General features: G+C 50.0%; 1 protein-coding gene across 1 annotated transcript in view; it reads right to left on the bottom strand.

The window, feature by feature from the left end:
* Window positions 1-776: 776 nt before the first annotated feature.
* EPN2 (epsin 2) overlaps window positions 777-13,476 on the bottom strand; it is a 69,365-nt gene continuing 56,665 nt past the window's right edge. The window contains exons 9-12 of the mRNA XM_021718807.1: window positions 8,465-8,638; window positions 7,802-7,888; window positions 5,548-5,763; window positions 777-3,516 (exon numbers count right to left, since the gene is read on the bottom strand). Coding sequence (XP_021574482.1) covers window positions 3,218-3,516; window positions 5,548-5,763; window positions 7,802-7,888; window positions 8,465-8,638 — 776 coding nt within the window. The 3' untranslated portion in view covers window positions 777-3,217. The remainder of the gene's footprint in view (window positions 3,517-5,547; window positions 5,764-7,801; window positions 7,889-8,464; window positions 8,639-13,476) is intronic.

The raw sequence follows: 13,476 nt of genomic DNA on the forward strand, positions 1-13,476 counted from the left end.
GGCCTCCCAGGTTCCCTGCTAGAGTTGAGCTTGTCGGCTCGTCCTGAGTGGACACTGGGAGCCAGGTGCTCGCACACAAAGCTCCTAGTTGCAAGGCAGTGTGGGGCAGCACAGGCTGGGGCTGCAGCCTCTCTCCGGGTCTGTCTCACTGTTACATTTCCCTCCCTCGGCCTTGTGTCCTCCTCCAACTCACCGAACGCCTCTTCCACTCTGTCACCTGGAAATGTATGTGTCCTCCAGCCAATGCTCTCCTCTGCTCAGAGGCTCTGAGGGATCGGCCCTCTGGACCTGTCAGCTGGTGCCACAATGAAGATGCACAGCAAGCTGGCTCCAACAGCTGTTTCCTCCCAGGATCTTCTCCACTTGCTTCCTCTGGGGCCCCAGCTGGCCGGGTGGCAGCTTTCCCGTGGCATGAGTGTGAGAGAGGCAGAGTATAGGAGGCCTCTGGGCACCCGGCATCCAAAGCAGCCTCCACCCATGACAAGGCCACAGAAAGAGGTAGATGCAGGAAGGGTAAAGGCCTGTGGCCAGCACTTGTCCAGCACAGACCACCCGTCATGGTGTCCTGCCAAAAGCAGGCCTCCCACTCCCTTTCTTGAGGCTCAGGGGTACTGAGCTCCTGGCTCACACGCACACTAGGACCAGGCTGGCAGCCTCATTATTGGCAAGTCAAGCTGGCTCCCAGGCAGAAACCAGCTCCCTCGTCTGCCCACCCCACTCCTGCGGCACAGGACTGATAAAGATCGGGTAGGGGAAGGACACAGCCAGAAACCACATCATGATACAAATGATAAATTATATTTATACAGTAAATAAGTGTCAACAGTCAACATAATTTCAAAACCAGCCACTGGCCCCTGGGACTGAGGAAAAGCTGAGTGACTTCTCCTACCATGGTGCCCACCAGGAGGGAGCACAGATGGCACGTGTGCAGCACCCGTGGCAGCGGCCAGTGGCTTCATGATCAGTGCAGCAGGCAGCAGGGACAACGTGCACTCGGGATGGCCTATACCAGGAGATGGGGTGGAGGGCTGTCTTCTTGGGCCCTGGTGGCCCAGTGGCAGTCATGCTGGGGCCTCAAAGTCATATCAGGAAAGACTTGTCTATTAGAAAAGCATCACTGACCCCAAGTAGTCGAGTCTGGTCTATTGACCTAGAAGGCAGGTCCAGGCCCCACACTATTTGAGGGAAAGCACCTTCCTGGGCCAGCGTCCTGCTGCCATGGCCCACCGTGTCTCTTCCATGCCCCCTGCTCCCCCAGCCCCCAGCCCTCCTGCGTGGCAGTGGGAGCCTGAGGCCCAGCCCCAGGCCTACAGTCTGGTGGAAGGGTGGCTGGAGAGGACGGCCTCAGGAACAGTGTGGGGGTGGGCAGTCCTCACTCAGAGCCCACACATCCTTCCGGCAGCCCAGAGGCCACTTAACATCTCTCCTGTGCCAGTGCTAATGGTCAGATTTCCCTCTGGAACCAGAGAGGGGCTGGCCGGTGGTCGGCTGCCCTTGGAGCAGGGTGAGGAGTCCCAATGGTGGAAAGCAGGCCAGAAATGCCCACCAGGCAAGCTGCCTGGACACAGGATGAGGGGACTGTCCCTTCCCTGGGGAGAATCAAGTCTTCTCTGGTCTTTAATGCGTGACATAATACTCTTATAATGGGTATGGAGAGGGCAGCAGGAGGCTGGGAGAGGGAGGTGACATTAGTGCATGTTTGTTAAAAATCTATCCCGTGTGAGAATGAGTCTTTTCTTCACCTCCAAAATAAGAGAGGATTATTTTTGTATCTGCAACTTAAAAATAGTGTCTGGAGTTAGCAGGTAGGTGGGTCAGGGCCAGCCCTGGTCCCTCACCCGTCTCAGGCTGGGGACTATCCCCCAGGGACCAGTGGGCACAGAAGCATCCCCTGCCCTCAGGACAACTGCCATTTCCACATCATCCCCATCTTCACCTGAGCATGGGTTAAGACAGAAGAGATCACAGACACACAGGGTTAGACATTTCTTCCATGTCAGATTTCCATTGTAAACAGGAGTCCTTGTTAATCCCTGCATGCCTTTAACTTTCAGAAGGAATTAGTTGATAAAAACTGGTGAGTCACATTCATACATTAGATTTTTTTCTTTAACTTTCAAGATGTTGGTATATAAGTAAGAAAAATAGCCTCTCTCAGGATCTAGCCAAAAAGGCTGAAAGCAATTCGTTTAGTAATTCACCAAAAAGGGAGTTAAAGAAAGGAAAAGGCAACTGGAGGCTAGGATTTTCTGTTGCTGTTGTGTGTGTGTTTTTAAATAAACATCATCTTTTCTGTGTAATCAAATTTCCATATTTTTTTCTATAAAGAATTTGCTTTAGTTTTTCCATAAGGCATTTTTTTTTTGTAATCCAAACATCTCTTCCTTTTAAAATTTTCTTACAGAGTTAAAACCATAAATAAGAGGATTTAAACCACTATAATGACATGTGCCAATATCTTAATTCAGCCAGACCTGGTAAATTCTATCAAAACTAGACAGTTAAATAAGAACCACGTTATAAAAATATTAGCCAAAAAAAGACTATTAGATAATTCTGCAAACTCAAATATGAAACTGTACTAAACAAAATATGTGCAAACGTATACAAGCATAGAGCCACGTGGCAGGGTTATGCTCAGATTAGTTTTAAAGCTCGCTCTAGTGGATTTAATTCAAGAGTTGTCCATGGTGGTGGTGTTTACTTTGAACTCACACACGAGTCAAAGAAAAATAAAATATGCACAACCGCTTCCCCAAAAGGTCAGTGTCTCGTGGAGCTGGTGCCTCCTGGAGTCTGCACCTGGGACTGCCTGGGATGTCCCCAGGGCTGGGGGGTGAAGGGGCAACGACGAGGCGACCAGCCCAAGTCCTGAGCCAGGCAACGTTCCGGAGCCCCTTGGACCAGGCGGAGCAAGGGCAACACTGACGACTCTGCCTCCTCACCCAAGGCTTCGGAGGAGCCTGCCGGGACTGAGCGCTAGAGGGGAGGCAGCGAGGGGCCAGGCTGGGTCGGGCGGCCAGGCCTCCTTGGAAGGCGGGCACACCCCGAGTGCTGCCGAGGGTCAGGGCTGTCAAGATAACCCTGGTATCAGGAAGCTGAGACTGAAAAGCCCTCACACCCCCCCCCCAACTCTCAGACCCCGTCCCACGGGTGAGAGTCCCTGCCCGGCGTCCTCTGGGCACTCGCTCTGGGGTGGATCCCAGCCCAGGTACTAGAGAAGGAAAGGGTTGGTTGTGCCAGTGGCCTGAGCTGCCGATGGAGGGATGCCCACACTGCCCACCATGTTCACTGTCGTGGGGCCTAGTGGTGTCAAAGAGGAACCGCCAGACCCCAGAGCTGGGTGTGAGGCCGTGGAGGTCATGGAGGCCACAGCCATGGGTTCCACCCCCGGGCCAGACCCGAAGGACGTGCTGGTCCCCAGGACTGGGCTTCCCCGCAGCTGGTTGAGCGTCAGTGGCTGGGGCTGGTTCACCTGGAAGGGGTTGACAGGGGTCGAGGTGGCAGCTGCACCTGGGGAGAGAGCAGGAGGGGCAGAGGCTGAGCCAGCAGGACGGCACCCGGACCCTCCAGGAAACAGGACCATAGCCACCTCCTCAGCGACCGCAGTTATTCTGGTCCCTGCTGCGCCCTCAGAGCCCACAACAGTGCCAGTCCCATTCACAGGAGACGCTAGCAAACATCTGCCAATTGCATGAATCTCCACTTTGAGGATAAGACTGAGTCTGTGAGAAGCCAAGTGACGGTCTAGAGTCACAAAGCTGAACAAGGCAGTGCCAGCTCTGTGGCCACAGGTGCCTGAAACAGAGGGAGATGCAGGACTCACAGCGTGGGGCTTGCGTGGCGGTGTCCACACTGCACCAGGAGCCACACACTGCACTGTGAAGGCTGGGAGAAGTCCTGCAGTCACGTGGACGCAGCCCTGCCTTCCCCAGCATCTCCAGAATTTATCTCATGCCGGAAAGCCTCTTCCTCCTTCTACCAACACATCTATTGATTCTCTGCCCAAAAGTGTGGGCGCTGCTGGCACCAAGTCTCATGCAGCCCAGCCCTGCCCACCAAGGGGCAGCCCCAAAAGTCACTGCGCAGGGACGGCATTGTCATGTTCTGAACCACACTGGGAGAGGCAGGCTCCACCTCCCCAGGGCTCGCCATGGGCCAGGCCCAGCTGAGACACACAAAAACCTTGCACCAGCCCCTCGTCCCCTTAGGGGTGGGCTCCACATATCAGCCCCAGTTACGGCTGAGGAAACAGAACACAGAGCAGCACAGTGACTTGTTCGAGGTCTCCAGTCAGGAAGGGACAGAACCAGAACTGCGCCTGTGGTCCACAGTCCAGGGCCATCTGTGTGGCCTGGAGAATGGTCCTGGAGGCCCAACAGGGCTGCCCAGTCCCTCTCCATCTTGACTGCGGCCCCCAAGGACTGCGACCAGTCTGTAGCCAGCAACGCTGCCCCCAGGTGCTCACCAAGAGCTGATAGAGGCAGGAGCGGGCCTAGCCGGGGGACCTGGGAGCAACTCCAGCTCTGCCCAGGGGGCCACTGCCCCCTGGGGGGCAACCACATCCTCGCACATCTCAGGGCTGGCCAGGTCCCAAGAACTCCACACCCGCCTTGGCCCGAGGGCCCCCACCTCCAGCCCCCCAAGCCTCACAGTCATTCTCCCCTGCAAGGTCCTGGTGGGGCAGTGGCCTCGGATCCTCAGATCCCCAGCACAACCAGGTCAGAAGCTGAACCCCTGGAAGGGGACACATTCCTGCCCTGGGGGGGCCCAGGGCTTTGGGGAAGCCTATGATGAAGGGGGGAGGGAGGGCTTCCTAGAAGAAGGTCGTCTTGAGTTTGATGTCAAAGGATGAGTAAGCTGTTTTCACAGGAAAAGAGGAGGAGGGACATCCAGGCAAGGGGAACGGTGAGTGACACTTGGGCTTACAGAAGGGTCTGCACATCTGAGAGACAGCAAGGAGCTTGGTGTCCTGAGGGTTTAATGCACACAGAGAGGGAAGAGGAGAGTGGAGCCGGGCCACAATGGCCCTGGATACCCAATCATGCGACTGGTGGCTTGTTCTACAGCAACGGAGAGCCCTGAAGGGGACAGGGCAGACTCCAGCACCAGGGGCAGAGGCGAGGGGTCTCGGATCACTGGAGGATAGTTCATGCCAAAGGGCCACGTTACATTTTCCCTCAAAAAGGGGGATGGCTAGGCACCCCAAGCAGCCTGCTCTCCTCTACCTAACCCAGAACTGGCTCCTTTGATGGTCTTCCTGCTGGGGGCACCGAGTCAGAGAAGCGTCTGCTGAGTGTCTCAGCTGAGGTGGGGGTGGGGGGCTGTCTCCTACTCATACTCTTCCCCACTTCATCTGAACAATGGCTTCCATGCCCCAGCCCATGCAGCCCTGGGGAGAATGGCAGCACTGGTCCTGGAGCTCTTGGCTGGCCTCACTCCTTCCAGCCACGCTGGTACATGGGACACAGTGGGAAGAGCCCTGCCACACACCCCTTCTGAAGCAGAACAAGCAGTTGGAGGGAGCCTGGGACGCGAGCCTACCTGGTGCCAGGAAAGGGTTGAGGGACTGGGCAGGCGGGGCGGGCCTGGTCACCAGCGAGTCCAGGTTCACCAGGGCCGCATTGGGGCCCAGGAAGGACTCGGGTGTTTTCCGGGCACTGCTGGGCTTGCTCGAGATGATGGTCGTGGGTTGAGACTCGAAGGGGTCAGGGCTTGTAGTTCCGTTGTTTTGGGATGGCAGGGAGGCCACAGACTCAGCTACAAGACAAGGACACCATGGGCATGGTGAGTGTGGGGGCACAGCCTGAGACCATGCATCTAACACAAAACCCAGACTCCCTAGGGACACACGTGTCTATGTACAAGATGGCGTGTTCACTGCAGTGTTGTTTCCAACAGCCATGTGGAGACACACAGCCAGCCATGAGGCGGGGTAGATAAACCACGTGTCTACACAACAAAACATCAAAATGCAGCAACAGAGAATACTTCATGATGAGCAGAGAAAGCTGTGCTGAAATTCTAAGTGAAAAAAGCAAGTTACAAAACAGTGTGGATAGCACTCCATAAACATGAAGAGGTAATTTTGGGTTGGTGGCTAGACATGGGTAATTTACTTTTTTTTTTTACATTTTAAAATGTTTTAAGATGAACATGAATTTCTTAATAGTAAGAAGAAAGCAAATTGTGTGTCTTGTAAAATGCAGCCAATAGTGTGTGCTGAGATAGGCCGGTGGGAATGTGATTGCTCTGCTGGAATGCACTGTGGCCGTGCATACAGGGATTCTCAAGTCATGCTCTCACTCAGCAATCTCATTTCTAGGAATCCAGTCCAAGGAAATAATGCCAAGTGTGAACAAGGATATAAGCACAAAGATGTTCACAACAGCATTATTTACTGTAGCAAAACTTGAAATCAACCTAAAATGTCCTCCCCCAAATTAATGAATAATTATTGCTAAGCCATAAAAAGAGGTATAACAACATATTTTGTAATGAATTTTAAAGTCACAAGAAAATATCTTCAATCTGTTAATCCATAAAAGTTCGGGCAGGGGGCAGGACTCAACTCTGACAGTACGAGTTGAACAAAAAAAGACTATAAAAGCTCAGAAAAAAATACTATAAGGAAGTGGCTGAGTGGATTATAGGTGATTTTCATTTTCTTTCATAAACTTTTCCAAATGTTCTACAGTTTGGAAATTCCAAATTGTACAATTTCAAATTTTCTCCAACAGCAATAATTCTATAACTGGGGAAAAGTATTTTAAAAGTCAGCACGTAACAATGGCCAAGCTGCCTTCTCACTGAGGCACTGAGGGGAGGCAAGGACAGGTTAGGTTGTACTTTGGCCTGCAGAGGAGACACGTGGAATCTTATTGTTTTTCAATGCAGCAAAATGAAGCCCCTGAAAAGCAGCACATTCTCAAAGATGCCTCTGATCTCCTGGCTGGGAGCCCCTGAGCCGAGAGAGAGTTGAGGGAGTCAGGGGTGCCAGGCTGCTCATACCTTAGACCAAGGCCCACCAGGCCTGTGGCTGCAGCTGGGGGGCTAAAAGAGGAGGCGGGGGAGGGTGAGAAGGAGGGGGTGGCAGGGAAATGGGGAGGGCAAGGGGCAGAAGCCGAGAGAGGAAAAGAAAAAAGAGAGAAGTTGCTGTGCCTGGCTGGGAGGTGTGGCCCCAAGATGGGCACCGGCGACCTGGTTCTGCCCCCAGCCCCATAGGGTGTGTGGAGAAAGCATCCTAGGCCTTCTCCCACTGCCCCTCCAGGCCCATGTCGGCTCCCAGGCCCAGGCCCCTTCTCTCTGTGCCCACCTGATACCCTCCCAGCTCAAGGGCACAAGAGGGAGGAAGCTGGGTCTGAAGACGAAACTGTGGCCTCCTGGGCAGAAGCCACCACCTGGCCACGTGGGGGACAATGGCACAGGGCAGAGACCAGCCCCACGGATGCCCAAGGACAGGCTGCCTGGGCAAAGGAAGCACCTCCAGGGCGTGGGAAGGAGGCAAGGAAACCTGGATCGGGCTGGGGAGGCAGGGCCATGCCACCTGCAGGCAGTCACGGGCCTGCCTGACCTGGAGCCACAAAACACAGGGCAAAAGGCTGAAAAAAAAACTCAACCTCATGATTTTTTACTGTCGATGTATAAATTCCTAAAATTAGGAGCTTCAGGCTCCCAAGACCAAAATGTAAAGAAATGCATGAAGCTGATGGGTTTTGAAAGCTGGTTATTATTTCTGCAATGACTGAGCCAGTCAAATGCACAGAATATTATGGAAAGCACCACCAGCTTTACATACCTGTTTTTTTTGAAGTCCGGAGGTTGTCAAATTCAGCAAAGTCATCTTTAATTGTACCATTCAAATTATTGAAGAGCTCAAAGGACCCTGGATGGACACAAAGGCCAGTGACCGTGGGCACATCTTGCGACTTCCTGGCCATTCAGCTGCCGAGTGCACACCCTGGGGGTAGGCTGACAACGGGGGCTTCTCCCCAGCCACCCCCCTCATGGGGGAGAACTCTGAGAGCCAAAGAGGGCAGGACGGGCTTGGGTTGCCGGGCAGGGAGCACAGTCTCCCAGCGCAGGGTGTGAGGCTCCCCTGCCGCCGCTGCTGCCGCCCACACCCACCAGAAGCAGGTGCTGGTGAATGTGGAGGTACATGGAGCTGGGCCTGAATGGTGGATGTGGATCTGCAGAAGGTACCTGGAGGGCCCAGGTGTGGACAGGCCCCATGGGCTGTGAGCCTAGAGCAGCATCCTCTCTCTGCACCAACTAGGGAAGCTCCTTTGGGAGGGAGGGGAGTAGACAAAGCTCACCACTCACACTTAGTGCTAGGAATCTCGGGTCAGGGACAAAGGCTAAGGTGCAGGAGGCAAAGCAACAGGCCCGATGCCAAGAAGCCAGGAAAGGCTGCAGGTCCCGTGGGCTCTCAGGCAGGAAAGCAAGTGGGTGAGGGTCTCACCAGAGGCGGACACAGGCTTGGTGGCTGAGACTGCACCCCAGGCATCAGTTGTTTTCCCCGCACTGGGGGCAGGCTGCTGCGAAGGTGCCCAGGGGTCTGAGCTCTTGGGGACAGACTGTGAGCTGGCTCCAGTGGGCATCCCCCATGGGTCAACAGAGGCAGCTGGCTTGGCACCTGTAGGAAGGCGGGGTCAGGACTCAGAAACACCCTCAGAAGGTTGGGCAGCTGGTGCGAGAAAGGAAAGGATATCGCAGGCCACACCAGGGTCCGTGCCCTGTGCCAGGTGAGGCAGCCATCTGAAGGCTGCTACCCCACACCAGCAGCATGGGATGGAGCTGGAACCCAGGGCCAATGACCCTGGTAGGGGAGAATGCTGGGCCAGGATAGGCCAGGACAGCCCAGGACAGACTCTCTGGTGAGGACCAGAGAACAAAGAGCTGACAGAGGCCCTCTCCAAGCTCCTTGCCACCCAGAGGACTTACAAAGGGCTCCCTGAGCTAAACCCCACTCCAATGGACTAGCTGAAACAAGCCCATCTTCTCACAGATCCCAGATTTCCCCTTCAGACAAGGAGCCCAGGCAGCCCGCCCTGGTTCTCCAGAGGCACCAAGGTGTCCTCTCTCCTCTTGCTTTGAGTGGTTTCTGCTTTCTGCCAGAGTGTGAAGGAAAGATGAGTTCTGTATAAAAAGGAATGATAAACCAAGAGCGATGGACTTACCACTCAGCAATAAAATATTTTCAAACCATGAGGGTCACCAGTGACTTTTAAAAAATAACTACACTGAAAATCCTTAAGTGCATCTAATGCTAAGTGTCACTCCTGTTGTGTAAATCTTTATTTCCTTTCAGTCATGTGTAGATACACACATACCTGTGTGCATATGTGTACATATACAATGCAACATCTCCTTTCTTCTGTGGATACCACAGCCACTGTTCCAACCCTACTGCTTTTCTCTGATGACTAGTGAGGCTGAGCATCTTTTCATGTCTCTGTTGGCTGCTCGTGTGTCTTCTTCTGAGAAATATCTATTCATGTGTTTTGCCCACTTTTTAATAGGGTTATTTGTTTCTCTTCTTTCAGCTTGCTTGAGTTCCTTATAGATCCTAGATGTTAGGCCTTTGTCAGATATACAATTAGCAAATACTTTTTTCCCCCATCTGTGGGCTCTCTTGATGGTTTATTTTGCTGTGCAAAAGCTTTTCAGTTTGATGAGGTCCCATTTGTCTACCTTATCTCTTATGGCATACCTTACCCCAGTAACGATGGCTATCACTAATAAATTTTAAAAAATAGATGCTGGCACGGGTGCAGAGAAAACGGGACACTTCTACCCTGTTGGTGGGAGCGCAAACCCTGGAAAATAGTGTGGTGATATCTACAGGAACTAGGAAGTGACCTTCCATACAACCCAGCAATTCCCTTCCTAGGAATATACCCGGAGGAACACAAATCGTTCTACAAAAAAGACACCTGCACACGCATATTTACTGCCACACTATTCACAATAGCAAAAACATGGAACCAACCCTCATGCTCATTGAAAGTAGACAGGATAAAGAAAATGTGGTACATATACACAATGGAATATTATGCAGCCATAAAGAAGGACAAAATCATGGCATTTCCAGCGAATTGGATGGAAGTGGAAGCAATCAGTCTTAGCCATCTATCACAGAAACAAAGAACTGAATACCACATGTTCTCACTCATAAGTGGGATCTGAACATTAATCACAAAAACACAAGGGAGGGAACAACAGTCATGGGACACTGCCAGGGGTGGGAGGAAGAGGGGGGCATGTAACAGCACAAAGCATACCTGACCTTAAATCAGGGGAAATGAGGGCCAGTTGGAGGCCCAAACTTCACCTGCGCATACATTACTTATTTACCTAATCCTAACTCATACCCCACATCTTTATAATAAAATGAAGTAAAAACAGCAAACAAACAAAAAACCCACTGCTGCCTCTCTGGAACCAGAGAGTGCTTCCCCTGTGACAACCCCACCCCAGCCACCATGAACTCTGTGTCAGCCTTCCTCTTGCTTTTCCTCTTCGTGTATGATGGAGGGATACCTTTAAACAACACGCTGATTAGTGGTGCCTATTTTCTGAACGTCATATAAATAAAAGTATTCTTTTGTGACTGGCTTTGCTCATTCTACATTTTAAGAGATTCACGTATTGAGATGTAGCTGAAATGTGCTCATTTTACAGCTATATAGTATTCCATTCCATATATAACAATTGGCTCCTCTTTTGAAGGACACTAGTTTGCTTTGGCTGCTTCTTCCTGTTCACATTCCCTGGAGCACATGGATACACACGTACACACAAGTCACCAGGTCCCAGGTACCTTCACCTACACCAAATAATATCAAAAGCATTTCCACATGGTCACCAATCACATTCCCTCCAGCAGTGGGTGCCACACCTGCTGCACCAGGAGTCCCTCACAACCTCTCTGATGCTCAGTATTATCTTATTCTCCTATCTGTGCCAATCTGGTGGGTATGAAAGTTATGTTACTGTGACTTTGACTTGCATTTCTTTGTTCTTTAATGAGATTGTGCATCTTTTTATATATTCATGGGTCACTCATGATTCCCTTCCTGTAAGATAGATGCCTGTTAACTCTTTTATCCACCTTCCTTCAGGGTTACCCTTTTCTCATTGACAAACCCCAGCAGCAAGGATCAAAGAGGCCACTCGCTCCCCACTGCACAGTACGCAATGCCTACTCTGTCAAAAGTCTCCATGGGCTTATTACTGGGCTTCCTACTCTACTGCATTGGCCCATTTATCCATTTCTGCCCCTGGACATTCTGAGTCGCCCTCACAGATATTACAATATGATAATTTCTGGTCTCTGGTACAGTAAATTCCAACCTTCTTCTAACTATTCTTGGTCCTTGGCTCTTCCACATTCAGCCTAAAATCATCTTGTCAATATAAAAAAGTAAAAACTAAAACTAAAACATTGAAAGTTTTTTGGGATTTAGACCAGAATTTCAGAGTCCTAGATCCAATTGGGGAGAGGAGTTGTCATTTTATAATGATGATAGAATGATTGCTATTATTAGCAAGTTTTCAGACCCAAAATCACATGATCTCTGCACTTACGTAAGTCTTCTTTATCTCCCAGTGAAATTTTGTCATTTATCTACATGAGAGATTTGTGAAACCTTTGTAAGAATTATTCTGATGAGCTCAGTATTATTCCTAGGAACTGGCACCTATTTAAGATTTCGTAATCTATTTACTGTTATGCAGAAACACAATTTAACTTTGTATACTGTTTTTGTATCTAGCAATCTTTCTAAACTCCCAATTCTAATAATTAAAAGTTATTCTAATGATTGATTCTAATAATTATAATTCTTAATTCTAATAATTTATCTGTAGAAATTTTGATAGCTTGTGCACGTGATCATATCACCTGCAAATAATGGCAATTTAATGTCTTTGTAGTCCTTTATATTTTTTCTTGTCTTACTGCACTGGCTAGGACCATCAATTACAACATAAAGCAGATGTGCTGATAGTCAAAATCCTTGTCTTGCTCTTATCTTATAGGATCAGTTTTCAATATTTTACCATTAAGTATCATGTTAGCCATAAAGTTTTTTCCTTTTAGAAGTCCTTTATCAGGTTGTGAAAGTTCTCCATTATTCCAAGTTCACTAAGAATTTTGCAATAAACAAATGGCTAATTAATTTTATCAGATGATTTCTGTCTCATTTAACATGATCGCATCAGTTTTCTTTCAATTTGTTAATATGGTACATTAATAAATTTTCTAATGACTTGGTCCTTGCAAACAAAGTTTTGATTATTTTTTTGAATCAGAGTCTCACTCTGTCACCCAAGCTGGAGTACAGTGGCAGGCTCATAGCTACCGCAGCCTCAATCTACTGGGCTTGAATCCTTTTGACTCAACCTTCCAAGTAGCTGGGAAGACAGGCACACACCACCACACCCAACGAATTATGTTTTTTTTTTGAGACGAGGTCTTGCTATGTCACCAAGGCTACAAACAAAGTTTTTCATGAGGTAATATATTTTTTAAAATATTTTCAGCCAGGCTCGGTGGCTCAGCCTATAATCCCGCACCTTGGGAGGCTGAAGTGAGTGGATTGCCTGAGCCCGTGGGTTCGAGACCCGCCTGGGCAACTTGGTGAGACCTCATCTCTACAGTAAATCAAAAAATTAACCGGGCGTGGTAGTGCGCACCTGTAGTTCCAGCTACTTGGAAGGCTGAGGCGGAAAGATCGCCAGAGCCCAGCAGGTCGAGGCTGCAGTGGCCGGGAGTGGCCACTGCACTCCAGTCTGGACGACAGAGTGAGACTCCAACTCAAAAAAAAAATATTTTCCTCGTTTAACAATTGTTTATTTCCTTAAGATTTTTGCATCTATATTCAAAAGTGAGTCTGGCCTGAAATGTTTGTTCTCACACTGTCTTTGTCTGGTGTTGGTGTTACGGTTATTATGCTAGTCTCACAAAATGAGTAGAAACATTCCTTATTTTCCTCTTCTCTGAAGGAGTTTGTATAAAAGTGGAACTGTTTCTTGAATGTTGTTAGTACTTGCCAATAAAGTTCTCTGGGTGGGTTTGAGGAAGGAGAGGACTTCCAAGTCCTGATTCCATTTCTTCCGTGATTACAGGACTATTCCTATTTATAGGCTTTCCATTATTCTTCAGTAAGCTTTGCTAAATTTTCTTTATTTTTTTTTTTTTTTTTTTTTTTTTTTTGGCTTTGCACTGGTTTTTGTGTTTCTTACAAAAAGAAAAAGGAACAGAATAAATAGTGACCGTGACAAAAGGTGATCTTGACTTGGGGCAGACAGGGTCAGGGCGGAAGCTTGGCTAGAGGGTGCTGGGTGTCACTGCGGGGGCTGGAGGACGCAGCAGTGCAGGTCCCCCGGAGCGCAGAGAGCTGGGCCCACCCCCGGCCTCCCTCGCTGGCCCGAAGCTCCCTCTGTCCCCACCCTTCCCCACCTGCTGCC

The sequence above is a fragment of the Carlito syrichta genome, unplaced genomic scaffold (genome assembly GCF_000164805.1).
Source record: "Carlito syrichta isolate Samal-C Ts95f unplaced genomic scaffold, Tarsius_syrichta-2.0.1 Scaffold313533, whole genome shotgun sequence".
In the NCBI taxonomy this organism is placed as follows: Eukaryota; Metazoa; Chordata; class Mammalia; order Primates; family Tarsiidae; genus Carlito; species Carlito syrichta.